This window comes from Sorex fumeus, unplaced genomic scaffold, assembly GCF_029834395.1.
Source record: "Sorex fumeus unplaced genomic scaffold, SorFum_2.1 ptg000226l, whole genome shotgun sequence".
NCBI lineage: Eukaryota > Metazoa > Chordata > Mammalia > Eulipotyphla > Soricidae > Sorex > Sorex fumeus.
The window spans coordinates 1,852,020-1,879,471 of NW_026606283.1; the positions used below are offsets into that span (position 1 = coordinate 1,852,020).

The window sequence follows — 27,452 nt, forward strand, 5'->3', positions numbered from 1 at the left end:
CTTGTTAGTCTTGAAATGTAAGAGTTATAATCATGATAATAATAATAGAGAGACTCAAATATGGTGCAGATACATAGGGTCTATAAGGTGTGTGTGTGTGTGTGTTAACAGGTTGTGCTTCTATTATATTATTTTAAATTATTATTATTATTATTTTGCTTTTTGCATCACACCCGGCGATGCACAGGGGTTACTCCTGGCTCATGCACTCAGGAATTACTCCTGGCGGTGCTCGGGGGACCCTATGGGATACTGGGAATTGAACTCGGGTCGGCCTCGTGCAAGGCCAATGCCCTCCCTGCTGTGCTATCGCTCCAGCCCCACTTCTATTATTTTTAATTATCGTCGAGAGCGAGTTCCACTTCCGACACCAGCGTGGGTAATAAGTACCGAACAGTCTACTGCCTCTATCCTCTGGGTATTTCAGCATCTTCCAGGAGCTTCAGACCGTTGATGACAAACGCCCAAACCCTGTCCCGATGCGCTCGAACACCCAGTTCCCTCAGAAGAGACAAGAGTGATGTTGGCTGTTTGTCGCTGTTTCCAATTAAACGGCCTGGCTGGACGACCCCCCTCCAGGCAGGCCCCTGGATCAAGGCGGCATCCCTGACTCGGGTTTTTTGAGACCGAAATACCAGACTGAACTGGCGAACCCGTTGGTTGCCTAGCTCTTGGTTTCGTTTCTCCCAGCTTCATGGATTTAACGTTCCAGGAACCAACAGTCATTTTATTTATTTATTTTATTTTATTTTTTATTTTTTTTAAATGTAGGAGTACTGCTATTTATTCAGCCACTGATTAGCTGATTGAATCAACAGTCATTTTAGAAAGTGTTTTTTTTCTTTTCCCCCTCCCTGATTGACCCGTTTTGATTGAGTGTTTTAGCAACGCTCTTTTTTTTTTTGTCATCGGACCTAGCCATCTAAGTGGCTGTCTTGCAGGAACCTAGAATCTTGTCCCCTGACGCCTGCTGCTATGAAATGGCAAAGAAATTTTCAGGACAAGGCTGAGGCTAAGAGATCTGCCCCTCCTCCAACATTCTTCCATTCATGCAACCTCTGGGCTCCCCAGAGCACTCAAATGACGTCCCTTTCACCTCTAACGTTCCTTCAGATAACCTGGACCAGCTTGGTCAGTTCTCAGGCAGACGGTACAGAACTGGGAAAAACAGTTGCTAAATTATCTGGGCCGTTTCCCTGATTTAAAACAGGAAGCTTTCTCCTACCCCCAGTCCCAAACAGTTCACAGTTCCTTTCCTTAAAAGGACCTCCCTCCCCAACGCCCCCATATTCAAAATTCAGTCAAGACTTTATTCTTTCAGAGTTAGCCCTAATTTTCCACCTTATTCAAGAAATCTATGCTCACGTTTACAGTAAAAGTGAAAAGTGTAGGTCTGACACCTTTAAAGAATAGTTTGCTTCAAGTCATTGAAAAGGGAAAACTTCGTGTGATGGGGGGATGGGGGGTGGGAGGGATACTGGGATCCGTGGTGGTGGGAAATGGGCACTGGTGGACGGATGGGTACTTGATCATTGTATAATTGAAACCCAAGCACAAAAATTTGTAAGTCTGCAACTGTACCTCATGATGTCTCACTAATAAAAATTAAAAATAAATAAATAAATAAAATGTTGCCTGATAAATTAAAAAAAAAAGGGAAAACTTCAAACACTGTATTGTTTAAGTGAAAGGAGTTGGATAAACCAGACTTTTCAATTTATCTGTGGATATCTGAGGCCAAAAGGTAGACATTAATTTAAAAATCTCACATCTAGGACAGTGAAGAGTGAAAATTCACATGCCCATATATGTAAATAATTACGGAGCAAGGTAAAAAAAATCTCAATAGTCTCAGAATTAAAAAAAAAACTAAGCCAGAGTTAAGGTCCAGGGTTTGTCATATTAAAGAAGAGGACAGAAATCTTATTTAAAAAGAGAGTTTGCCCAACCAGAAACAAAGGAATAAAAAAAGAAATAAATTCCGGAGCAGGTCAGTAAAATACGAGGAGATAAAATACAAAACAAGAGTTTCAGGCCATTCTGCAGACATCTTTGTGTAGCTGCTGATTCAATTTAGAGTTCTTTTTTAGTTGAACTATTACCTACCAAAACCATCTCCCCCACCCCAAACTAAAGAAATTCACCATGAATTATTTCTGCTGGGGGAAAAAAAAAAAAAGGAAAGTGATATAGTTAAATGATTTAAGGCCTGAAAAATCACCAAAGACAAGGAATGAGACTGGTCTTTCTCAGGGGACGTTTGTTTGAAAGGGCAAAGTAGTCTCAAATCAAAACGATTATAAATAAATAAATATATCACCCCTCTCATCTGAGAAAGCCTACTGCAGCGACAGTCAGTTTTATTGACTAATCCCTTAAGCCAATATTACTGTGACGTGTCTTTTATGACGCCAAAGAGAGCTACTTAAACAGTATAAAGACACCGAGGGCATAAAATTCAGATGATTTTTCTGATTTTTGAATGAGATCATAAGCAACCTAAGTAATAAAATCCTAAAGTCTGAGTGACCGAATCCAGCCATGTCCTAGAATAGGTTCTAAAATGATCATTTTTCCAGAGCAGAAGTGGTTTTGCTGAACCGAACTCATTGATTCATTCATTGAATTTTGTAAAATTCAGTAAATTTAGTTCAATTTAGTAAAAACTTTTTCGGGTCTTAAAAATGACAGAATTTGATTTACGAACGAGAGCGAGATCTTTCTCAAATTAAGTCGAGCGCGATGGTGTGTTTTCTTGGGCTGACGGCAGCTGAGACAAAATAATCTTGGTTCAAGGCCAAGTCTCATAGACAGAAGCATCGATCCCGTGGATACCGTTGGAAAAAATCTTGCCTAGAAACCTCCGGATTCCATACCAAATAATTTCCCCCTTTTCTAATTACGTTTCAGAAAGCATTTGGACAGTGAACTGTCACAGAGCAGTTCCAGAGATTGAAACAGCGCCCCTATTTAAGTAATTATCGCTAATACAGACACAAACGCCAGAAGCAGCCTAGAGCCTCATGTTCTGTGGGACCGAAACATGTTTAACTTCTTACTAAGGCAAGGAATTTCTTTCTGTGTCAATCCGGGAGAGCAGCAAAATCGTTGCTAAAGTTTTTTGTTTTTTTTTGTTTTCCCTAAAAATCTATTTCTATTCGTGTTTGGAAAATAGAATTTTTGTCTATTTCTAAACCGTGTAAAGTTCACCACAGAAAACGAGGTCTCATGTTTCACAGAATGCTGTGTCTGAATCCTGACCCTCCATTTTTTTTCCTGCTTTTTGGGTCCCACCCGGCGATGCTCGGGGGTTCCTCCTGGCTCTGCACTCAGGAATCACTCCTGGCAGTGCTCGGGGGACCCTATGGGATACCGGGAATAGAACCCGGGTCAGCCATGTGCAGTACTGCTGTGCTACCATGGCAATTGGATTTCACAAATGAAGCAAAATATGAAAAAGAGGGCATGTATTGTACATTACAGTTAGGAATATTCTACCTTGAGACATTTGGCGGCTTTCATAAGCATGGTTTGTTGCATAACGCACATATCTAAACATACAAGGCCAACGCACACGTGTGCGCGCGGGGCTGCAGAACGGAAGATAGTTCTCCACGTGGGTTGTGGGGAAAAACACACATTACTTAAGGATGTGACGCTATCTTCCTCATTAGGCGTTAGAAGCTCTGCAGAAATACAGATCCTGGTTCATATTCTGATCACCCTTCCAACCTCTGTGATCTCATTACTTCTTAGGAGAGCCTTGATTTTCTTTTTCTTTTCTTTTCTTTTTTTTTTTTTTCCTTTTTGGGTCATACCCGGGGATGCACAGGGCTGATTCCTGGCTCTGCACTCAGGAATCACTCCTGGCGGTGCTCGGGGGACCCTATGGGATGCTGGGAATCGAACCCGGGTCGGCCGCGTGCAAGGCCAACGCCCTTCCCACTGTGCTATCACTCTAGCCCCGAATCTTGACTTCGTTACCAAGAAGATGGGCATATTTCTTGGCGTGCAGATTAAAACAAGGTGAATGCATTTTTTAAAAGGCTATATCTAATAGATATAAGGAATGGCTGATGCCTATAAAATGGGATAAAAATAGCTTATCATAAGTGACAATGAAAACATATAATTGTCAATATTGCATTTACCTCTCTTTTATTTTTGGGCAGTTCTCAGGGCTTATTCCTGACTCTGTGCTCCAGAATCACTCCTGGTGGGGTTTGGGTGAACCATTTGGGGTGCTGGGGACTGGGTGAACCATTTGGGGTGCTGGGGACTGAACGCAGGTCGGCTGCACACAAGGCCAACGCCCTCGCCGCTGTACTACTGCTCTGGCCCTTCATCCTTGCTTTAAAAGACCATAAACACATCCTCCACACCAGACAATGCTTTATGTTAATGAAAAGCAGAATTTCAGAAAAGGAAGTCAAATCGCCATATAAAGGAAAAATAAATACGGGCAATATACGAACGCACATATTCTTAGAACTTGCCCTGTGGAATTTCAACAGTCAACCTCAATATAACACCTCTAGGAATAACCTGAAAGGGGAAAACTGTTTTTACTTTCTGGCACGATTTAAAAAAATCGACATCACCTAATCACCTATAATTGGGCACCTTATTATAATTGTAGAACAATACTAACCTGTCATAATTTCCCTCATTCAATATTTCATTCGGATACCGTCAAAGGAGGGGAAATCTTCAAAGCATCAGCGTTTGTAAATAAAGATACTTGAATACGCGTTAAAAATATTATGTCTTGTATTCTCACCTTATACGTTATCTTTTACTGATTTTGGAAAGCAGGGAGAACTTTGGGTTCAACCTTGGCAGATGAGACAGCCCTTATTTCCAAGGGAATGCAAAACCAGATTTCCATTTCTTTCTCTTTTTTTAGCTTTTTGGGGTCCCACCCAGCGATGCTCAGGGCTGACTCCTGGCTCTGCACTCAGGAATCACTCCTGGTGGTGCTTGGGGGACCCTATGGGATGCTGGGAATCGAACCCGGGTTGGCCACGTGCAACGCAAACACCCTCCAGGCTGTGCTATCGCTCTGGCCCCAGATTTCCATTTCTTTGCAAAGAAAATGTGACTTCATAAGCTCACTTGAAATCAAACAAGCATGAACTTAAAAATATTGAAGATTCCCCACGCCCCTGCCTCAACCCCATCACTTGAATGAGAACTGAAGAGAGAAAAAGGGAAGTGGAGTGAGGAGAAGGTTAGCTTTTCTCAAACAAGGAAGATACTGGGTTTTTTTGTTTGGTTTGGTTTGGTTTTGGCTTTTGGGGTCACACCCAGTGATGCTCAGGGGTTACTCCTGGCTCTGTGCTCAGGAATCATCCTGACGGTATTTGGCATTTGGGGTGCCAGGGATAAAACCTGGGTTGGTTGTGTCCAAAGTCAGTGCCCTCCCCGCTGTGCTATGGCTCCGGCCCCCAGGGAGATGCTTCTGGAAAGACTGCATGTACCTGCCGGGAAAAGGGTGCTGGCTGACTCCGTCTCCGTTCTGGAGGTGATAGTCGTTGAAGAAATCTGGACTGACGGCCCCTTCGGAGGCGATGAGTCCATCTAGACAGGAGGTGAAGATAGGGTAGACACGCTTTTAGGACAGGGAAAGCCACCATGAGCACCCCAGCGAAAAACAGCGTGCATGTTTAATTGGAGGGGAAAGGGGTTAGGGTTGCCCACTCCCTCGGAGAATCTGGGTCACGACCCACCCAAGGCATGTTTATTGAGCATCTACTATGTGCAGGTTCTATTCTAGTGTAGGGATGAGGAGCTGAAGGATGTCTAAATGAGCAGTGTTTTAGACTTTCAATGCCAAGCCTTAAACCACACACACACACACACACACACACACACACACACACACACACACGTGTGAGCAAGAGAGAGAGAGAGAGAGAGAGAAGAGAGAGAGAGCTCTGTGGGGAGGGGACTTGTCTTGAGTAGGGCCAACTAGGTTTGATTCCCGGCGTCTCGCTGGGTCCCTCAAGTATCCCCCAGAGAGACCCCTGAGCTCAAGCCTGGAGTAAGCCCTGAGCATCATCAGGCGTGGTTCCAAAATCGAACACAACTACACACCCACTAAAATAATCCATAAACTGAAAACATCTAGATGGTTTGATATGAGCTAGATATTTATTTAGTTATTATTCATTTAGTCTTTGGGCCACACCTGGTGATGCTCAGGGGTTCCTCCTGGCTCTGCACTCAGGAAAAACTCCTGGCGCTGCTTGGGGGACCCTATGGGATGCTGGGGATCGAACCCGGGTCAGCTGCGTACCAGGCCAATGCCCTCCCCGCTGTACTATCGCTCCAGCCTTGAGAGCTACAAATTCAAACTCAAAGCAACACGATCTCCACTTTTAAGTGTCTCCTGTATCATCAGGCTGTAGGAAAAAATATTTACGGTAATATTTTATCCCACAAATGCTTGCATTTGTTTTATTTTCTATGTGTTGTGGCTATTCTTTAATTTTGAAATATAAAAACCCAATTGAGTTTTATATGTAAGTTTTATACGATGAACAACAGGATGACAGTGATCCAGTGATACTTTAAGTATGAAATCGATGGGAAAATGACTATAGTTTTAACGTTAAGAAGTCAATTTCGAGGACTTAATTCTGGAAACACGGCAGAGCTCTGCAGAAGTCTGTTCTGGAAATTCTAATTGTATTTAAAACAATAAAACTGAAAACGGAGGTAGATTAGAAGTTTTATTTGGTTATGGAAATCGGTAATTGATTCCCACCGAACAGTAGTAGTAGCAATCTTCAAAGCAAGAAATCTGATTCTAAGAAATTCTGATTTCTATTTATAAGGAAACTCTTAATGTATATTTTACATCATGAATTTTGTTTCACAAATATCAGAAAATGCACGGGACAGCTGCTTGCTATTACTAAACTAAGCAATTCTGGCTGGTTGGAATTAATGAGTGGCCCCATCTGGATTTAAACCCAAACCAGTAGTTCTAACTACTGTAACGTTCAGTTGGGAAGAAATCTATTTAACTTTCAAAGCAAAGTATCAATTTTCTAGGATTCAAGAATCTAAGTCAAATGGAAGACGTGTAATTTTATGGGTAAATTGCATAATAAACGAGTATAAAAACATCTGAATGAATACAACCTAGGGTAAAAAAGGAGAAACCATTCATTCAGATATAATTACTGGAATACTTTTCCCCAACCTGCTACTGATCTCTTGTTCTAAGACCCGGGTTCGATTCCTCCGTCCCTCTCGGAGCTACGGAGAGAACCCCGCCCGTACAGCAGAGCCTGGCAAGCTCCCCGTGGCGTATTCGATATGCCAAAAACAGTAACAAGTCTCACAATGGAGACGTTACTGGTGCCCGCTTGAGCAAATCGATGAACAGTGCTCTATAAATATTAATATCCTTTAACATTCCTGAGCACCTGCTATAAATCTTAAGAGGTTTTTTTCCTTCCTCTCATCAACTAAGTGACTTCAAGGAAGCAACATTAATAGCATAATATTGGCAATAGTATAATATTGTCAGAATATGCAAAACCTTACTGACTTCTTATCAAACTTATGCCCAGAAAAAAGACAATCGGTCACAAATCAGCATTAGTTGGTAAGATTTACACAAACATCAAACTGGAAAACACAGCAAGAGTTTGGAAGGAAAAGGAGAGAGAGAGAACAAAAGGGAATGCCCTGCCACAGAGGCAGGGTGGGATGGGGGGATGGGGGGTGGGAGGGATACTGGGACCCGTGGTGGTGGGAAATGGGCACTGGTGGAGGGATGGGTACTTGATCACTGTATAACTGAAACCCAAGCACAAAAAGTTGTAAGTCTACAACTGTACCTCATGGTGTTTCTCTACTAAAAAAAAAAAATAATAAAGTATAACATTTTTAAAAAAAAAAAAGTTTGGAAGGAGGGCTGGAGTGACAGCACAGCGGGTAGGGCACGTGCCTTGCATGTGGCCAACCCGGCTTTGATCCCTAGCATCCCCGAGGGTCCCCCAAGCACCACCAGGAGTGATTCCTGGGTGCAGAGCCAGAAGTAACCCTTGTGCATCGTCGGGTGTAACCCAAAAAGCAAAAGGAAAAAAAAAAGAATTTGGAAGGAAAATGCCATTTCTACCCAATTTCTACCAGTCTTCCTAACTGAATAAAGACACCAAAAGGCCACACATTAGTGAGCTATGGTCACAAAAATTTAGAGAAAAATTCATATATTCTCCAGTAGAATTAAAAAATTCTCGAAGATGTCTAACTTATATTCTAGAAAGGAATCAAGTTCTGAGATGCGATTCATCTTCCAGGCAAGGGCCTTTTTTTTTTCTTTTTTTGCTTTTATGGGTCACACCCAGCGATGCACAGGGGTTACTCCTGGCTCATGCACTCAGGAATTACTCCTGGCAGTGCTCGGGGGTCCCTATGGGATGCTAGGAATTGAACCCAGGTCGGCCACGTGCAAGACAGACGCCCTATCCTCTGTGCTATGGCTCCAGCCCCAGGCAAGGGCCTTTTACAGGGAGATGAGATCAAAGACTAGAGAGGAAAGTAATCACTAAGTTTGCTTATTGTGTAATGATGGGTGCTGGGTTTTCTATCAGAGTGTGTGACGTGGTACTAGGCATTCTATCAAACCATGTGACGTGGCACTGGGAGTTCTATCAAACTGTGTGACGTGGCACTGGGCATTCTATCAAACTGTGTGACGTGGCACTGGGCATTCTATCAAAGTGTGTGACATGGCACTGGACGTTCTATCAGAGTGTGTGATGTGGCTGTTGGGTGTACTATCAGAGTGTGTGACGTGGCACTGGGAGTTCTATCAAACTGTGTGACGTGGCACCAGGCGTTCTATCAAAGTGTGTGACGTGGCACCGGGCATTCTACCAAAGTGTGTGACATGGCACTGGACGTTCTATCAGAGTGTGTGATGTGGCTGTTGGGTGTTCTATCAGAGTGTGTGACGTGGCACCGGGAGTTCTATCAAACTGTGTGACATGGCACTGGGAGTTCTATCAAACTGTGTGACATGGCACCGGGAGTTCTATCAAACTGTGTGGCGTGGCAACGGGCGTTCTATCAAACTGTGTGACGTGGCACCGGGCGTTCTATCAAACTGTGTGACGTGGCACCGGGCGTTCTATCAAACTGTGTGATGTGACTGTTGGGTGTTCTATCAGAGTGTGTGACGTGGCACTGGGTGTTATCAGAGTGCCATCCGGGTACCCGAGGAAGCGTTTACGAGCCATGGGTGTCTGCGAGGCCAGCCCAGCACCCCAGTGACAGCCCCGCCCGGTCACCTGAGCTGTAGAAGAGGTCCGGCCTCTCAAGGATGTCGCCCTCGTGGATGTAGGGCTCGATGCGGTCGTCGCCGTACAGGTACTGCTCGTTCTCGTCCATCTGGCGGGACTCCACCATCTCCAGCCACTGGGAGTTGTGCCAGCGAAACTTCTCGCTCTGGATCTTCTTGGCCCACTCCTCGTCGTATTCCTGGGGCGACCAAGCAGCCACAGTCAGCGCGTTCGCGTAGGGAAGCAGTCCCTGGGCTCAGGGACGGGAGCTGCAGGTCACGGCGCCTCTTACCCCGGGACAGGCACCGTGAGAGCGTTTGTTCCAGCCACCGGAACGGTTTGCACGGGCAATGCCAGAGCAGAATGTAACTGAATTTTGGTTTCAGCTGAGGCGATATAAGAATAAGCCTGACCTTTTAGAAATATAATTATATTTATTATTCTTGTTATCCTGTGAAATTTTTTACATTCCAATTGGAAGCTTCCATTATCAATCTCTTAGTGTCAGCTGTCAGACTGGATATTCTGTTTTTTGTTTTGTGGGGTTTTTTTTTGCCTTTTTGGGTCATACCCAGTGATGCACAGGGGTTACTCCTGGTTCTGCACTCAGGAATTACTCCTGGTGGGGTTCAGGCGACCATATGGGATCCTGGGGATCGAACCTGGGTTGGCCGCATGCAAGGCAAATGCCCTAGCCGCTGTGCTATCACTGTTTTTTCTGTGGATATTCTGTTTATATGTCAATGAAACTGCTTGAAGTTCCTTTCCAACTGAGGTTGGTAGAAGTAGAATATATTTATGTATATATATAGATGCATATCTAAATATTTATGTTCACAAATATGTATATATACACACATACACTTTTTTTTTTTTTGCTTTTTGGGTCACACCTGGTAATACTCAGGGGTTACTCCTGGCTCTCAGGGGACCCTATGGGATGCCAGGGATTGAACTCAGGTCAGTTGCACACAAGGCAAATGCCCTACCCACTGTACTATACGTCTGGCCCCTAGGAAAAATATTTTGGCATGGTAAGCTAATGACAATTTGCCACCAAATTATTAGTCTTACCTTCTAATAATTATTGATAGTCCTATTATCTGCTATTTTAATATTATTTAACATTATCAAACAGCTAGCATGAACTTTAAAATTCAGTCATCAAGAAGAGCTATCATAAACCTGATTACATTCCACTTAGAAATATCACAAATGTATTCATTTGACTGTTACAGTTTCACTATGTAAATCACTGAAGAACTTTTTAACAGTAAAACAGTGTAACAGCAAAACCCAAATCCAGACCCGATATTGTGTTCAGATGGTTACTACACAATTTATGTTACTGTATAATCTACTCATATATTACTGTGTAAATTATTGTATATCTATTTATCTGTTACTCTACAAATCTATGTATTTATAATCATTGATCAGACATCAATCGTTCTGTTAAAATGAAAATACAATATAAAAATATATATAGTAGAAGAGTAATTTCCACGGCCAGGGAAAACAGGGACTAGGAGGACTGGTCAGTGGTTGGAATCAACCACAAGTGTGTGGGGGGCGGAGGGTGGGTCAATAGAGAAGGGACCAGGATGACAGTAATAGCTGGGAAGGGTCACGTTGGACAGGATCTGAGGGTTCAAAGTAGGTAAAGGGATATTCCTGATAACCTTTCAGTATCTGTATTGCAAACCATAATGCAGAGAGAGAGAGAGAGAGAGAGAGAGAGAGAATCATTTGCCATGAGACAGGCAGGGGGTGGGGGATGGGGGGATGGGAGGGAACCTGGGGATTCTGGTGCTGGGAAATTTGCCCTGATGGAAGGACGGGTGTTGGAACTCTATCTGACTGAAACCCAACGGTGAACAGCTTTGTAAGGGTCTATCTCACTGTGGAGTTGGACTGAGTACAGCGTTTGCCTTGCATGCGGCCAACCTGGCTGACCCGAGTTCGATTCCTCCGTCCCTCTCGGAGAGCCTGGCAAGCTACCGAGAGTATCTCGCCCGCACGGCAGAGCCTGGCAAGCCCCCCGTGATGTATTCGAGATGCCAAACACAGTAGCAACAAAGTCTCCAATGGAGACGTTACTGGGCCCGCTCGAGCAAATCGATGAACAACGGGAGGACAGTGACAGCGACAGTGACAATATTAAAATAGCAGGTAATATGAATGCTAATCGATAATTATGAGAAAGAAGGTAAGACTAATAACTAGGTGGCAAATTATTCAAAAATTGTGTTTTCAATTTTAGAATCGTGAGTAAATCTTAGATGTGTTTTAGTTTAGAAATGGCGCATTTGAGGAAAAGAAGAAAAGTTCTGATGTCGAGATATGTCGTGAACCTGTGAAATTAGCCCACACGCTACTTAGGGTGCCGGGGACCCATTTTTGCCTTGGTAAATGCCAAGAGGATGGCACCTAGTCAGCGACTTATACTCCGGCCAGGAAACCGGAATGGCTCGATTGATGTCTTTTCCATATAGGTTTCCTGAATGCTGGATTTCTCATTTTTTCCTAACTAATTGAATCACAGTGAGATCACTGTCACTGTCACTGTCCTCCCGTTGTTCATCAGGGCCCAGTAACGTCTCCATTGTGAGACTTGTTGCTACTGTGTTTGGCATCTCGAATACGTCACGGGGAGCTTGCCAGGTTTTACTGTGCAGGCGAGATACTCTCGGTAGCTTGCAGGCTCTCTGAGAGGGGCAGAGGAATAGAACCCGGGTCAGCCAGGTTGGCCGCATGCAAGGCAAACGCTGCACTCGCTCCAACTCCACAGTGAGATAGACCCTTACAAAGCTGTTGGCTTTGTTGGCTGCGTGCAAGGCAAACGCCCTACCGCTGTGCTATCGCTAATTTAACATTAAGTTATCAAATAGCTATCATGAACTTTAAAATTCAGTTATCAAAAACAGCTATTGTGAACCTGATTACATTTCCCTTAGAAACATCACAAATGGGGGCTGGAGTGATAGCACAGTGGGTAGGGCATTTGCTTTGCACGTGGCTGACCCGGGTTTGATTCCCAGCATCTCATACAATCCCCTGAGCACCGCCAGGAGTAATTCCTGAGTGCAGAGCCAGGAGGAACCCCTGAGCATCGCCAGGTGTGACCCAAAAAGAAAAAAAAAACAAAAACAAAAACCCCATTAAAAAAAAAAAAGAAATATCTCAAATGTATTCATTCGACTGTTACAATTTCAGTATTTAAATGTCTGAAGAACATTAGCTATACAGTGAAACAGCAAAACCCAAATCTAGATACTATATAATCAAAAGAACCGAAATTAAAAAAAAAATCATGCCATAAATCTAGGCAGATAGTCCTACTAACCGGAAGAACCCTGGCAGGTGCTTCCTTTCAAGAGCAAAATAGTGACTCTAAAATTAGACTCTTGGGGCCGGAGCGATAGCACAGCAGGGAGGGTGTTTTCCCTGCACGCGTCCGACCCAGGTTCGATCCCCGGCATCCCACAGGGTCCCCTGAGCACCGCCAGGAGTGATTCCTGAGTGCAGAGTTGGAAGTCAGCCCTGAGTATCATCGGGTGTGACCCACCCCCTCGCCCCAAGAAAGCCAAAAAAACCCCAAAAATCAAAAAACAGGCGTTTGAGACTCAGGTTCGTCTTGTATTTAAGGGAAACCATGTTTTTGTTTCTTAACTTCCTTCCCTGTTTTCGGCTCGACATCATTATCTTAAACACTCAGTTCTTGCACACAGTTCCAAAGACTCCGGATAGCTTGATTTCCTGTGGAATGCACCACCTCCCCCCAACCCTCCTCTCTTTTTTTGAAGTGCTCATTCGGTTCTGTTTATTACTCAACCCCCGGAACGCGGTGGAGCCTGGGCCGGCCCCGGGCCTGTTCACTGTCAGGGCGACTGTCCCGGGCCCCTGTCACACCTTGGGGCCGACGGGCGCAGGGCCGGGGCAGAGAGCCATGTCCCAGCCGCCTGATGGAAAGCAGACTTCCCCTCCGCCTTTAATGTGGCAGCCGCCTAATTGAGGCTGTAAGATGGTTTATTTAATGCAGTGCTTCATCCTAAACGTACGCAGGGCTGCTGTCGTTTAGCTGCTCATTAAAAGGTCCAGGTAGCAGCAGCTAAGGAAGACGTCTGGCTAGGCATGAAGGGACGGGCCGTTTCTCCATGGAACCTCCCTCCCCTCGACACCCCCCGCTTCCTTTTTTGTCTTTTTTTTTAAACCAATTTTATTATTTATTTATTTTTGCTTTTTGGGTCATACCCGATGATGCACAGGGATTACTCCTGGCTCTGCACTCAGGAATCACTCCTGGCGGTGCTCGGGAGACCCTATGGGAGGCTGGGGATCGAACCCAGGTCAGCCTGTGCAAAGCAGAAGCCCTCCCTGCTGTGCTATCACTTGACCCTGTTTTTCTTTTTTCTTTTTGCTTTTTGGGTCACACCCAGCAATACTCAGGGCTGACTTCTGCCTCTGCACTCAGGAATCACTCCTGGTGGTGCTTGGGGGACCCTATGGGATGCTGGGGATCGAACCCGGGTCCGACGCGTGCAAGGCAAATGCCCTGCCCGCTGTGCTATCACTCCAGCCCCGCCCCCTTTTGGTCTTAACTTTGGTTTCCAACCAAATCTCCAAGTACAACAAGCTCTGAGCCCCCGTTGAAAGCCTTCGGGCGGGAGATGCATGCGTTCAATAGCACTTCTGTTACCTTCAGGGAGATCCCAGAGTAAAAGATAAAACTGAATGAAATTTGGGCCGGAGAGATAGTGGTACAGTGGGGAGGATGCTTACTGGCATGTGACTGATCTGGGTTCGATCCCCGGCATCCCACATGGTCCCCTGAGCCCCACCAGGAGTGATCCCTGGGCGCAGAGCCAGGAGTGATGCCTGAGCACTGCCAGGTGTGGCCCCCAAACCGAAAAAAAAAAAAACCAGCAAAAAGTAAAATGTAATTTAATGATGCAAGATATCCTGGCCCAGGGCTATACTGGGCCACATCCTATGTGCTCCAGGGCTATTTCGGTTCTGTGCTTAGGAGTGACCCCTGGCAGTGCTCAGGGAGTCATTTGCAGTTTGGGGGGTTGAACCAAGGTTGGCTACATGGGAGGCAAGTCCCTTACCTTACTCCCTTGAACTACTTCTGTGTTCCCAGAAGCCCTTTTTTTTTTCTTTCTGCTTTTTGGGTCCTACCCGGCGATGCTCAGGGGTTCCTCCTGGCTCTGCACTCAGGAATCACTCCTGGGGGTGCTCGGGGGACCTGTTGGGATCCTGGGAATCGAACCCAGGTGGGCCGCGTGCAAGGCCAACGCCCTCCCTGCTGTCCTATCACTCTGGCCTGACTTGGATTTTTAAAACCCAAACCCAGGCACTGAAAAGCAAGCTGCAAACAGTGACACGTCTGGCCCAAAAGGCACTCCCAGGTCACTTTCCGGTTAAAATCCAAACAATAAAAAAAAAATGAAACGGAACAGAAAATAGAAAACTAGCAGATTGGTGTTGGAATACTGAATGTAATAAATGATTGTGCACAACTTTATAAAAATAAAATTAATAAAAGAAAGATAGATAATCAACTATATCCAGGAAGGGAAAGGTTGGGCCATTTTTGTTTCCGTAGCAAGGGCATAGCTAGGTCAGATTTCTGGGGAGTGGAAGAAAATACACCTCATAATAATGCCTTATGTATATTCTCTCTAACTCTGCTACTAATTCTCCAATTCTCCAATCTTGCTAGGATTATCACTGTAAACAGATTTTTTTTAAAAAATATTTTAATATGTATTTTTTTATTGAATCACTGTGAAATAGACCCTTCCAAAGCTGTTCATGATCGGGTTTCAGTCATACAGTGTCCCAATACCCATCCATCCACCAGGGCACATTTCCCAGCACCAGGGTCCCCAGGTGCCCTCCCATCACCCTCACCCCAGCCTGCCTCTATGGCAGGCATTTTTCTCTCTGTCCTTCTCTCTATTTCTGTCTCTGTCTCTGTCTGTCTCTGTCTCTGTCTCTGTCTCTCTCTCTGGGCACTATGGTTTGCAATACAGATACTGAAAGGTCATCAGGAATATCCCTTTTACTACTTTGAACACTCAAGTCAAACAGATTCTTCTTCAACAAGTGAAATAAATCTGAAACTATTTCACCAGCGAGAGAACTAGAATCAGTGGTAATGTAGATACGAGATTTCCTTAAAAAAAAATAATGACTAAACCACAAAATTGAGTGCCCTGAGTTCTGGCAGAAATTGTTGACAAATCTCTTGTTTCTTCTGCATTAATATCTCTAAAAAACCCATGTGAGACGGCACGGAGATTAGTCCTACAACTAATCTATATTAGGGTATAGAGAGTGTCTCTTCAAAGAGATTAAACTGAAAAGCCCAAACTCAGAGGTCTTACTAAATGTGTAAAAAGTGAATTTAGGGGCTGGAGTGATAGTACAGTGGGTAGGGCATTTGCCTTGCACACGCTGACCAGGGTTTGATCCCCGGCATCCCAGAGGGTCCTCCAAGCACTGCCAGGAGTGATGATTCCTGAGTGCAGAGCCAGGAGTCAGTCCTGGGCATTGCTAGGCTGGAGCGATAGCACAGTGGTAGGGCGTTTGTCTTGCACGCAGCCAACATGGCCGACCTGAGTTCGATTCCTCCGCCCCTCTCGGAGAGCCCGGCAAGCTACCGAGAGTATCTCGCCCGCACGGCAGGGCCTGGCAAGCTCCCCGTGACGTATCCAATATGCCAAACACAGTAACAACAAAGTCTCCAATAGAGACGTTACTGGGCCCGCTCAAGGTTGACCCAAAAACCAAAAAAAAAAAGGTGAATTTAGTATCAGGTTGACCAGGTTAGCCCGGCAAGCTTCCAAGAGTATCTCACCTGCATGGCAAAGCCTGGCAAGCTACCCATGATGTATTCGATAAGCCAAACACAGTAACAACAAGTCTCATGATGGAGACGTTACTGGGCCCGCTCGAGCAAATCGATGAACAACGGGAGGACAGTGACAGTGACAGTGACAGAATTTAGTATCAATATATTTTTTTTTCTGAGCTGTCCAAAACACAAATGTTTAACATTGGCTGCGAAGTTAAAATAGATACCCATTATCTTTCTGTCCCTCTGACCCAAACCCGCCCAGTTAAGACTCTGTGTGATGAGAAAAAATCACTCACCGCTATAATGTCTAACGTATTGTCACAGACCTTCCGGATTTCATTGTTTTTATCATGCATCAGATCTATGAGATATGCTGGAGCCTCTGGAAGAAAATGGTTAAAGGAACCAACTGCAGCTGACATGGAGGGCACTTGTGCATTTCAGGAAATTCCACATTTCTCTCCATCCACATGCTAAGCAGAAATTAGACTGTTTCAAAATAAAACCACTAATACAAGGTGACAAGAGCACTGAATATTTTCTTTGTCTAAATTACAAGGATAACGGTGATAAGAAAAAGAGAGAGAGAGAGAGAGAGAGAAAGAGTGTGTGTGTGTGTGTAAACTAGGGTAAAAATAATAAAATAAATGAAAATAGCTACTAAATCTAAAAAATTACAAGGTCATATTTTACAAAACATGACTATACCTGAAGAGGAAGCTCAATTAATATACGTACGTATCCATATAACATACATATATATATATATTATTGAACTGTATCGCTATATAAACAATGATACTAGCCCTTCCAAATGTTCAAGAAAATTAATTTCACCCTTAAAAATCTCACACGTGGGGCTGGAGCGATAGCACAGCGGGTAGGGCGTTTGCCTTGCATGCAGCCAACCCGGGTTCAATTCCCAGCATCCCATAGGGTCCTCCGAGCACCACCAGGAGTAATTCCTGAGTGCAGAGCCAGGAGTAACCCCTGTGCATTGCCAGGTGTGGACCTCCCCACAAAAAAAGAAAAAAAAACTCACATGTAAAGGACTAACATAAAATACAGAATTTACAAGCTAATATTTCAAAGAGAGATAAGGGAACTTTTTAAAAAAAAAAGAATTAAAAGCACAGATGTCAATCAAAGTTAGAAAACTTAAAGAAATAAAATAATTCAGCAGTGCAAAAGGACTTTGTTTCCGGGGCTGGAGCAATAGCACAGCGGGTAGGGCGTTTGCCTTGCATGCGGCCGACCTGAGTTCGATTCCCAGCATCCCATAGGGTCCCCTGAGCACCGCCAGGGGTAATTCCTGAGTGCAGAGCCAGGAATAACCACTGTGCATTGCCAGGTGTGACCCAAAAAAGCAAAAATAAATAAATAAATAAATAAAGACTTCATTTCAGATACATAAAAACTACATTTAAAGGGGCCAGAGAGTTAGTACAGGAGTTCAGGCACTTGTGTGGCATGAGATGGACCCTGGTTTGGCCACTGGTACCACAGAGGATTCCAAGCACTGTCCGAGAGTGGGGGGTGGGATGGGTCACTTCTGGGCACAAGTAGTTTTGTATAGTACCCAGGAGTACCCCCAGAGAACTACCAGGTGTGACCTCCTAACCTAAAACAAAACCAAATCAAATCTGCCGAAACACAAGAAGGAAACAAAGGCAGATAAAAATCTGGCAAGGACTGGCGAGGCAGCAGCGCGGGGAGGATGCCGGCCTCGCATGCGGGGTCCAGGCTGGGTCCCCAGCACCCCTTAGGGTCCCTCACGCTCCCCCGGGTGACCCCTGAGCCAGGAGTAAGCCCTGAGCACCACTGGGTGTATCTCCTTCCACCCCCGCCAACAACGAGAACTTCTGGTATGGAAGTTTGAGAAGCCGCTTATGAATGACAACCGAGAAGAGAAATAACACTGGTCCCCTCTACTTTCTTTAGATTTCACTCTATGAAATTTATAAAATTTGGGGGGAGGGAGTTGGGATCACACCCAGTGATACTCAGGGCTGAGTCCTGGCTCTGCACTCAGGAATTACTCCTGGCAGTGCTCGGGAGACCCTATGGGATGCTGGGGATCGAACCCAGGTCAGCCGCGTGCAAGGCCAAAGCCCTATCCTCTGTAGTATTGCTCCGATCCCAGAAATTTATAATTAAAAAAATATTATGTGCCAATTTCAGGTTACCTGTTTGAAGAAAAAAAAACCAAACCAATCACCTTGTCCTGTAAATTGATTGGTTTTAAAAATATTTGAAGATTGGTTTTAAAAATATTTTCAAGACAAGCACACAAAGCAAACAAAAGTCCTCTCTCTCTGGAACTTGTGCAGTGCCGTCTGCGTCTTTTGCACCCACGGAAAGGATACGAGTCTCCTTGATGATGACATCTCTCGTGGCCTGGTGGAAAACCATCTGGTAGAAGACATAAATTATCTGGCACACAAATTCATCATCTTCTTGTTGAGCTGAAGGGAAACAGAAAACGTCAAATAAAAGGTTTTTTTTTTGTTGTTGTTTGTTTGTTTTTTGGGAGGGCTGGTCCAGTTTCTCCTCTTCAAATCAAATCCATTTCCCCTCATGGGATTGGAGCTGGAACACTAAAACCCAACTCGGACGGACTTCGTAAGTCATGATGCCTTGGTGCGATTTGGAAAAAGAGAATACTACAGTACGCAGAATCTGGAAAGAACCTGGGTGCCCGGGAACAGATGAGTGGATAAAGAAACGATGGCACACAGGAGGATTACTCCATGGCCTGGAGGCCAGCCGCACACTCCAGGGGAAAAGGCAGCTCAGATAGAGAAGGGAGCACCAAATAAAGGGTGTTGGGAGGATCCTCCCAGGATGGGAGAAGCATGCTGAAAGTAGACGATAGACCGAACAGGATTGCCACTCAATGCCTCTTTTGCAAGCCACAGCACCCAAAAGGAGAGAGAGAACAAAAGGGAATGCCCTGCCACAGAGGCAGGGTGGGATGGGGGGGCTGGGGGGTGGGAGGGATACTGGGATCCGTGGTGGTGGGAAATGGGCACTGGTGGAGGGATGGGTACTGGATCATTGTATAATCGAAACCCAAGCACAAAAATTTGTAAGTCTACAACTGTACCTCATGGTGTTTCACTACTAAAAAATTAAGGAAAAAAAAAGAAAAATGGTACATCTATACCATGGATTACAATGCAGCTGTTAGGAAGAACGAAGTTATAAAATCTGCTTATAAATGGATGGACTTGAAAAGGATCATACTGAGTGAAATGAATCAGAATGAGAGGAAAAGGTATAGAATGACTGTATTCACTTGTGGGATATTAATGTGTATGAGATTATACATAGTCTGAGACTAATATCCAAGGTGAGGATAAACAGGTGCCAAGAGAACTGGTCAGTGGGGAAGCTTGCCCCAAGATCCTGTGTGTGGGCGGTGCAGGGAAGTTAGGATGGAGAAGGGATCAGCATGACAATCACAGTTGGAAGTGATCATCTGGGGCAGGAACTGGGTGTTTGAAAGTAGATGAAGAGATGAATGTGGCAAACTTTTGTTATCTGTATTGCAATCCATAAGACCCAAAAGGAAAGAGAGAGAGAAAGAAGGGAGAGAGAGACAGAGAGACAGAGACACAGAGAGACAGAGAGACTCACAGAGAGACAGAGACAGAGAGAGACAAAGAGACACAGAGAGACAGAGAAAGAGAGACAGAGAGACAGAGACAGAGAGAGAGACACAGAGAGAGACAGAGACAGAGACACAGAGAGACAGAGAGAGACACACAGACAGAGACAGACAAAGAGATACAGAGAGACAGAGACAGAGAGACACACAGAGAGACAGACAGAGAGACAGAGACACACAGAGAGACAGAGAGAGACAGAGACAGAGACAGAGACACACAGAGACAGAGACAAAGAGACACAGAGAGACAGAGACAGAGAGAGATAGAGAGACGCAGAGAAAGAGACAGAGAGACACAGAGACACACAGAGAAAGACAGAGACACAGAGAGAGACAGAGACACACAGAGACAGAGACACACAGAGACAGAGACAAAGAGACACAGAGATATAGAGACAGAGAGAGATAGAGAGACACAGAGAAAGAGACAGAGACACAGAGACACACAGAGAAAGACAGAGACACAGAGAGAGACAGAGACACAGAGAGACACACAGAGACACAGAGACAAAGACACACAGAGAGACAGAGAGACAGAGACACACAGAGACAGAGGCAAAGAGACACAGAGAGACAGAGACAGAGAGAGATAGAGAGACACAGAGAAAGAGACAGAGAGAAACAGAGACACACAGAGAAAGACAGAGACACAGAGAGAGACAGACACAGAGAGACACACACAGAGAGACACAGAAAGAGACATAGAGGCAGGAGGCAAGCACGGGGGAGGAGGGCAAGGAGGGAAACTGAGGACACTGGTGGTAGGAAAAGTACACGGGTGAAGGGATGGGTCCTGGAACTTTGTATGACTGAAATCCAATCGTGAACAGCTTTGTAAACGTGTGGATCACTGTGATTCAATTTAAAAACTTAAAAATAAATAATTTAGAGTAGAAAAAAATACCACATCTGTGTGCGGAGCTGAAAAATATTGAGAGGTGAGCTGGAGCAATAGCACAGTGGGGAGGGCGTTTTGGCCTTGTACACTGCCGAACCGGGTTCGATTCCCAGCATCCCATAGGGTCCCCCGAGCACCGCCAGGAGTGATTCCTGAGTGCATGAACCAGGAGTAACTCCTGTGCATCGCTGGGTGTGACCCATAAACCCCCCCAAAAAATATTGAGAGGAATGATACAGAATAAGCAGAAACAAGAGTGTCAAGGAAACAGGCAATGGACAATCAGTTTAAATTATAATATGTGGGGGGCCTGGAGTGATAGCACAGCGGGGACGGTGTTGGCCTTGCACACGACCGACCCGGGTTTGATTCCCAGCATCCCATATGGTCCCCCGAGCACCGCCAGGAGTAATTCCTGAGTGCAGAGCCAGGAGGAACCCCTGTGCAGAGCCGGGTGTGACCCAAAAAGCAAAAATAAAAATAAAAAAAATAAATTATAATATGTGAGTATATATTTGTGCCTAAGAGTTTACCTCTATGTGACATCATAACGGTCAGTGAGGAAATCTCAAAATATATTTTTTTTGGAGTTTCCACTCATTTGAGTACAGAAACAGGCTATGCTACTTAGAAACACTAAGATGAATATTTTGAAAAAGAGATCGATCTAGCATTTCTGAATTTAAATGGGATTAAATGAGTTTGTTTCAAAGATGAGGATGGCCTTAGGAAGAATCTAGGGCCAAGCTTCTTTTATTTTAATAAAAATTTATTTTTAATTGAATCAGTTATAAAGCTGTTCATGACTGAGTTTCAGTCCTACAGTGTCCAACACCCGTCCCTCCACAAGGGCACAGTTCCCAGCACCAGGGTCCCCAGGGTCCCTCCCATCACCCCCACCCCCTGCCTGCCTCTATGGCAGGAGCGTCTCTCTCTGTCTCTCCTTCTCTCTTTCTCTATCTCTTTGTCTCTGTCTCTCTCTCCTTTTGGGCACTGTGGTTTACACCAAGACTCTTTTTTTAATTTTTTTTTTTTTTGGCTTTTTTGGTCACACCCAGCGATGCTCAGGAGTTCTTCCTGGCTCTGCACTCAGGTGGTGCTCAGAGGACCCTATGGGATGCTGGGAATCAAACCCAGGTCGGCTGCGTGCAAGGCAAACGCCCTACCTGCTGTGCTATTGCTCCAGTCCCCAAGACTCTTTTTAATAGACTTTAATAACACTACTTCTAGGCATCATCACTGTGTCATTGGTAGATGTTTTAAAAATATGACCAAACACACATCCATGTCCCTCACAGTGAGCTGTTAACACCATACACAAGGATGCTTCTGCTAGGAGTCTCCCCTTCCTGTCAAATCCCGCCCCCCACAAAAAAAAAAGTCTCAACCCCAGCATTGCACTGCATAGATCCCGGAGCACTGTGTACCAGGAGCACCCCCTGTGAGCACTGTCAGGTAGGGCCCCAATTAGCAGACAAACAGAATTAACTTCCATGTGACCTTTCTTGATGAGGAGCTGGGAGATTAAGGCGTGGAGCTGGGGGCAACATCTGCATCTGGGGGAAGAGCCAGAGGGGCCAATGCTGAAGAAACTGGGGGGGGAGGGAGGAGTTAACTGCCAAGGCCCATGAGAGCAAGGATCTGCAGGTCTGCTTCTGAACTGCTCTACCGGAATATTCTAGAAGTTGCTGCCACGTGCTCTTTGTCATTCTTAAAGGGGGGCACCATGTGCGGTGGGGGGGGGCAGGCTGAGGGTGGACACACACTCTGACACTGTTGCTCTTTCCCCCAGCCCTGGTGCGATTTGAGCTCAGTCCACCCGCAGTTAAATATTTGCTTCCTTTTTCTGACACAAGCTGCTGGGAGATGACAGATGCAACAAGATAATTTGTTGTGATTATTCTTGACTTTGTCTTAAAATGTAAAGAAAGAAAGAAAGAAAGAAAGAAAGAAAGAAAGAAAGAAAGAAAGAAAGGAAGAACGAACTATATGTTCACCTAAAAATTAAGATACAGGGCTGGAGTGTTAGGACAGCAAGGAGGGTGTTGGCCTTGCACGCGGCCAACCCAGGTTTGATTCCCAGCATCCCACAGGGTCCCCCAAGCACCACCAGGAGTGATCCCTGAGTGCTGAGCCAGGAGTCAGCCCTGAGCACCACCAGGAGTCAGCCCTGAGCCCCGCCAGGAGTGGACCCCACACCCAACCCCAACCAAGACGCGCCGTATTTACCGTTGAGCAGTTCGATGAGTGCGGGGATGATCCCAGACTTGGCCAGCAGGGCGGCGCAGGAGTCGTCCATGGACACGGTCCCGATCATGATCACCACCTCCAGCACCAGGTCATCCTCAGCCGCGCCTGCAGGGGGAACCCACAGCGTGTCCTCCTGACCCGGGCGGCTCCAGGCTCTCGGCCAGGCCAGGGATTCCCGGGCACAGAGGAGCAACGCCAGGCTGTGGCGGCAGTACCCAGGAACCCCGGATCGGGCTTGGGGACAGGGGTCTTGTCCCCATGTTTCCAGATTCATTCAAGACCACCCGTGTCAGGTGGCGGGCAGCAGAGAAGCGGAAGTCTCTGAAGTGACAACAGAGACGGAGACGTGTGTCATCAGGGAGAGCAGGAGACACCACCAGATGGCCCGGAGAACTTTGGGGGGAGACGGGTCATTTTCCAAGAAAGGGGGCCCAGCAGTACCACTCCTGGGAAGATACCCCGGGGGACCCCAAAACACACAGCAGAGAGGCCATCTGCACCCCTATGTTCATTGTAGCACTGTTCACCATAGTCAGAATCTGGAAACAACCCGAGTGCCCGAGAACAGACGGCTGGATAAAGAGACTATGGCATGCCTACACAGTGGAATACTATGCAGCCGTCAGTAAAATGAAGTCATGAAATTTGCACATAAATGGATGGACTTGGAGTGTATCGTGCTGAGAGAAATGAGTCAGAAAGAGAGAGACAGATATAGAATGACTGCATTGATTTGTGGTATATGAAAAAAAAAACATAGTAGAAGACTAATATTCATGGCCAGGGGAAATGGAGGGTAGGAGGACTGGTCAGAGGCTGGAATCAACCACAAGTGTGTGTGGGGCTGAGGGTGGGTCAGAGAGAGAAGGGACCAGGGTGACAATAATAGCTGGGAAGGGTCACGCCGGACAAGAGCTGAGGGTTCAAAGGAGGTAAAGGGATATTCCTGATAACCTCTCAGTAACAATGTTGCAAAACACAATGCCCAAAAGGAGAGAGAGAGGGGGGGGGAGGGGGAGGGAGAATGAGGGAGGGAGGAAGGGGGAGGAGAGAGAGAGAGAGAGAGAGAGGTGTCTACCATAGAGGCAGGCAGGGGGTGGATGGTGGGGGGTGGTGATGGGAGGGCACCTGGGGACCCTGGTGCTGGGAACTGTGCCCTGGTGGAGGGATGGGTGCTGGACACTGTAGGACTGAAACCCGACCATGAACAGCTCTGTATGGGTCTATCTCACAGTGACTCAAGAAAAAAAGTTAAACACACACACACACACACACACACAAAGAGGCATGCATGGCAAGAATTCAAGAGGGGACACAGTGACTGCCCTTTGGGAAACCAGGAGAAAAAGACCCCTGGAGAGGTGGTCCTGGGGGACAGTAGGGCCCCACCTGGCGTTTCCCAACCTCCACCCGAGAGGGCAGAGACTCGGTCATCCCCGAAGAGTGAGCCCCGGGACACACACCTGGTTTGAGTTTATCCTTGAGGTACGGGACCAGCTTGTACTCCTTAAGAACCAACTCCCAGTCCAGGTCGGGGATGGTCAGGTTGGCCAGCGTTCCCAGACACTCGATCACAAACTCTTCCTCTTCATCATTGGAGATCTGGGCGGCCAGGTCCCCAACATAATCCTGGATGGGAAACAAACAAACAAACAAAAGGATTGCAAGATAGAAGCAGAAGAAGAATGTCTAGAGGAGAATCCACTGGTAGCCTTCATTAGGGGGATATCAAGTGGGCATTTCTTGACTGGAATGATGTGAGCTGTCACGGGGGTCTTTGGGGAACTGGCTCAAGGCCAGTTGAGATTGAGTTGAAACTGACTGAGTTGAGATTCCCAGGAGGGAAGCTGAGAGTCACAGTTGGTAACAGAAATGCCACCAGGATGAGGGAACTGTGTGACTGAGTCTCAGGGAGACTTCTATTTCTTTTGTCTTTGGGCCATACCTGGCAGTGCTCAGGGCTGACTCCCGGCTCGGTGCTCAGGGACCACACTGGCGGGGCTTAGAGAACGATACGGGATGCCGGAGATCGAACCTGTGACTGTATGTGAGGCAAACACCGTCCCTGCCGTAATCTCTTTCTGGCCACTGAGAATTGTTTTTTTTGTTGTTGTTGTTCTGTTTTGTTTTGTTTTTTGTTGCTTTTTGGGTCACACCGGGCGATGCTCAGGGGTTCCTCCTGGCTCGACACTCAGGAATCACTCCTGGCAGTGCTCGGGGGACCATATGAGAAGCTGGGAATCGAACCCGGATTGGCTGCGTGCAAGGCCAACGCCCTCTCCACTGTGCTATCGCTCCGGCCCCCGAGAATTCTGTTTCTAAAGGGAGCAATTTAGGGCTTCAACTCTGAGACCGTTTCCGCAGGCTGGAAACCAAGGTGTGTACTCACAATGAATAAATTTTTAGTGGGTCCATCGTGCTGCGAAACGTTCCTGATCATTTTCATCAGCAGCGGGTCCTTGAATTTCAGGGCTCTCTTCATGAGCATCCGGAGCCCATTTCCTGACAGACAGACAGACAGACAATCCCCCCCAGGAAGATTAGGGGTTGCTTATGTTCCATGATGGATTTTTTTTCTTTTTTTGCTTTTGGGGTCACATCTGGCGATGCACAGTGGTTACTCCTGGTTCTGCACTCAGGAATCACTCCTGGCCTGGCGGTGCTCGGGGGACCCTATGGGATGCTGGGGATCGAACCCAGGTCGGCCGCGTTCAAGGCAAACGCCCTCCCCGCTGTGCTAACACTGAGTCCCTCCATGATGTTTTTTGTTGAGTGTTCTCCAAAGAATACATTTCATAGAGGAAAAGCACATACAACTTAAGTGCACACAGTATATTAGCTCTGATAAATGCGTGTCTGCATGGCATTCACACTCAGATCAAGACAGAATATTCCCAGTCATTCGAGAAAGCGACGGTAGCACCTTTCTATCTATCCTATATGCTGGCTGGAATTTATTTTGCAACTCCTTTTTTTTTTCATTTTTTTAAACAAAGATTCACCTTGTTTGTTCTATTTTCTCCATATATAGAATCACTTATACGTGTCCCTTTTGTGTGTCTGGAGTAGGGAGCATTCACTGAAAAATTCTAAGTACTTTTTGTTCCAAAAATCATACTTTTTGGCATTTATCCTTAGAGTATAAAAGTACAAATGTGTGAAGACTGAGAGGAAACTACAGCAATATTGCTTGTTATAATAGAGGAATAGCGACAAATTGGGTAACTGAATTACAAAAACTTCTTTAATAGATTATAATGTAGGTATTAGAATTATGACTTATGAAGGTATCTAATCACTGTAACAAGATTCAAAAACTGTTGTCTTTAAAGAATATGCCCTGGGCTGGAGCAATAGCACAGCGGGGAGGGCATTTGCCTTGCATGCAGCCGATCCGGGTTTGATCCCCGCCAACCTGGGTTCAATTCCCAGCATCCCAGATGGTCCCCCAGCACTGCCAGGAGTTAATTCCTGAATGCAGAGCCAGGAGTCACCTTTGAGCATCGCCGGGTGTGACCCAAAAAGGAAAAAAAAAAAAGAAAAAATAAGAATAGGATTTACACAGCTACTATAATTCATAATCCATTTACTCGCCATCATACACCCCCGATGTCCACATGGTAAAGGGGTCATCTGTGACCCTCTGAGGCACTGACCTTCACAGATGAGCTGCACGTTTCTCTTGTTAGCAGCAAGATTGATGCAGAAGGAAATGAGTTCCAAGTCGATTCGCTCGTCTGAACACTCGAAAAGCATCTTCATAAGCTGGCAAAGAAAGCACAAGGCACATCTTTCGTTAAAACAAAGCCAAACAACCGTGCGGCACAGAAGCCAGACCAACACCCAAGGCCCGCCATCGTCGTCTGAGGGTGTAGCTGGAACTAGCGCACTGGCAGCCTATAGAATGGGAGACTCTCGGCGCGGAGGGGGAGGAAGAAAGTGGCCGAGACTTCCAGCCGCGAGGGAAATGGGTCAGAAAGAGAGGGACAGACATGGAGTAACTGCAGTCATTTCTGAGATCACGATCACGACCATCCTGTTGTTCGTCGATTGCCTCGAGCAGGCACCAGTAACGTCTCCTTCTTCCTAGCCCTGAGATTTTAAAAGAGCCACTGCAATGCTCTTTCAGGGTTAGGAGATATAAAGTATTTCTGAGATAAAAAAGTATATAGGGGCTGGAGCATTACTATAGCGGGGAGAGCGTTTGCCTTGCATGAGGTCAACCTGGGTTCGACAACCAGCATCCCATCAGGTGCCCTGAGCACTGCCAGGAGTAATTCCTGAGTGCAAAGACAGGAGGAACCCCTTCTAATATATGTATTATATATTATATAATATCGAATGTGTTTGGCATGTTGAATACCTCACGGGTAGCTTGCCAGGCTTTGCCGTGCAGGCGAGATACTTTCGGTAGCTTGCCAGGCTCTCCAAGAGGGGCGGAGGAATCGATATATATGTATATATATACAT

The 27,452-nt window shown here is 45.9% G+C and overlaps 1 protein-coding gene across 1 annotated transcript in view; it reads right to left on the reverse strand.

Moving 5' to 3' along the window:
- Positions 1-27,452, reverse strand: part of KIFAP3 (kinesin associated protein 3) — a 95,751-nt gene that overhangs the window by 22,624 nt on the left and 45,675 nt on the right. The window contains exons 12-19 of the mRNA XM_056108579.1: positions 26,639-26,747; positions 25,372-25,484; positions 24,446-24,611; positions 22,962-23,087; positions 18,531-18,629; positions 16,461-16,546; positions 9,309-9,498; positions 5,481-5,580 (exon numbers count right to left, since the gene is read on the reverse strand). Of these exons, the coding sequence (XP_055964554.1) occupies positions 5,481-5,580; positions 9,309-9,498; positions 16,461-16,546; positions 18,531-18,629; positions 22,962-23,087; positions 24,446-24,611; positions 25,372-25,484; positions 26,639-26,747 (989 nt within the window). The remainder of the gene's footprint in view (positions 1-5,480; positions 5,581-9,308; positions 9,499-16,460; positions 16,547-18,530; positions 18,630-22,961; positions 23,088-24,445; positions 24,612-25,371; positions 25,485-26,638; positions 26,748-27,452) is intronic.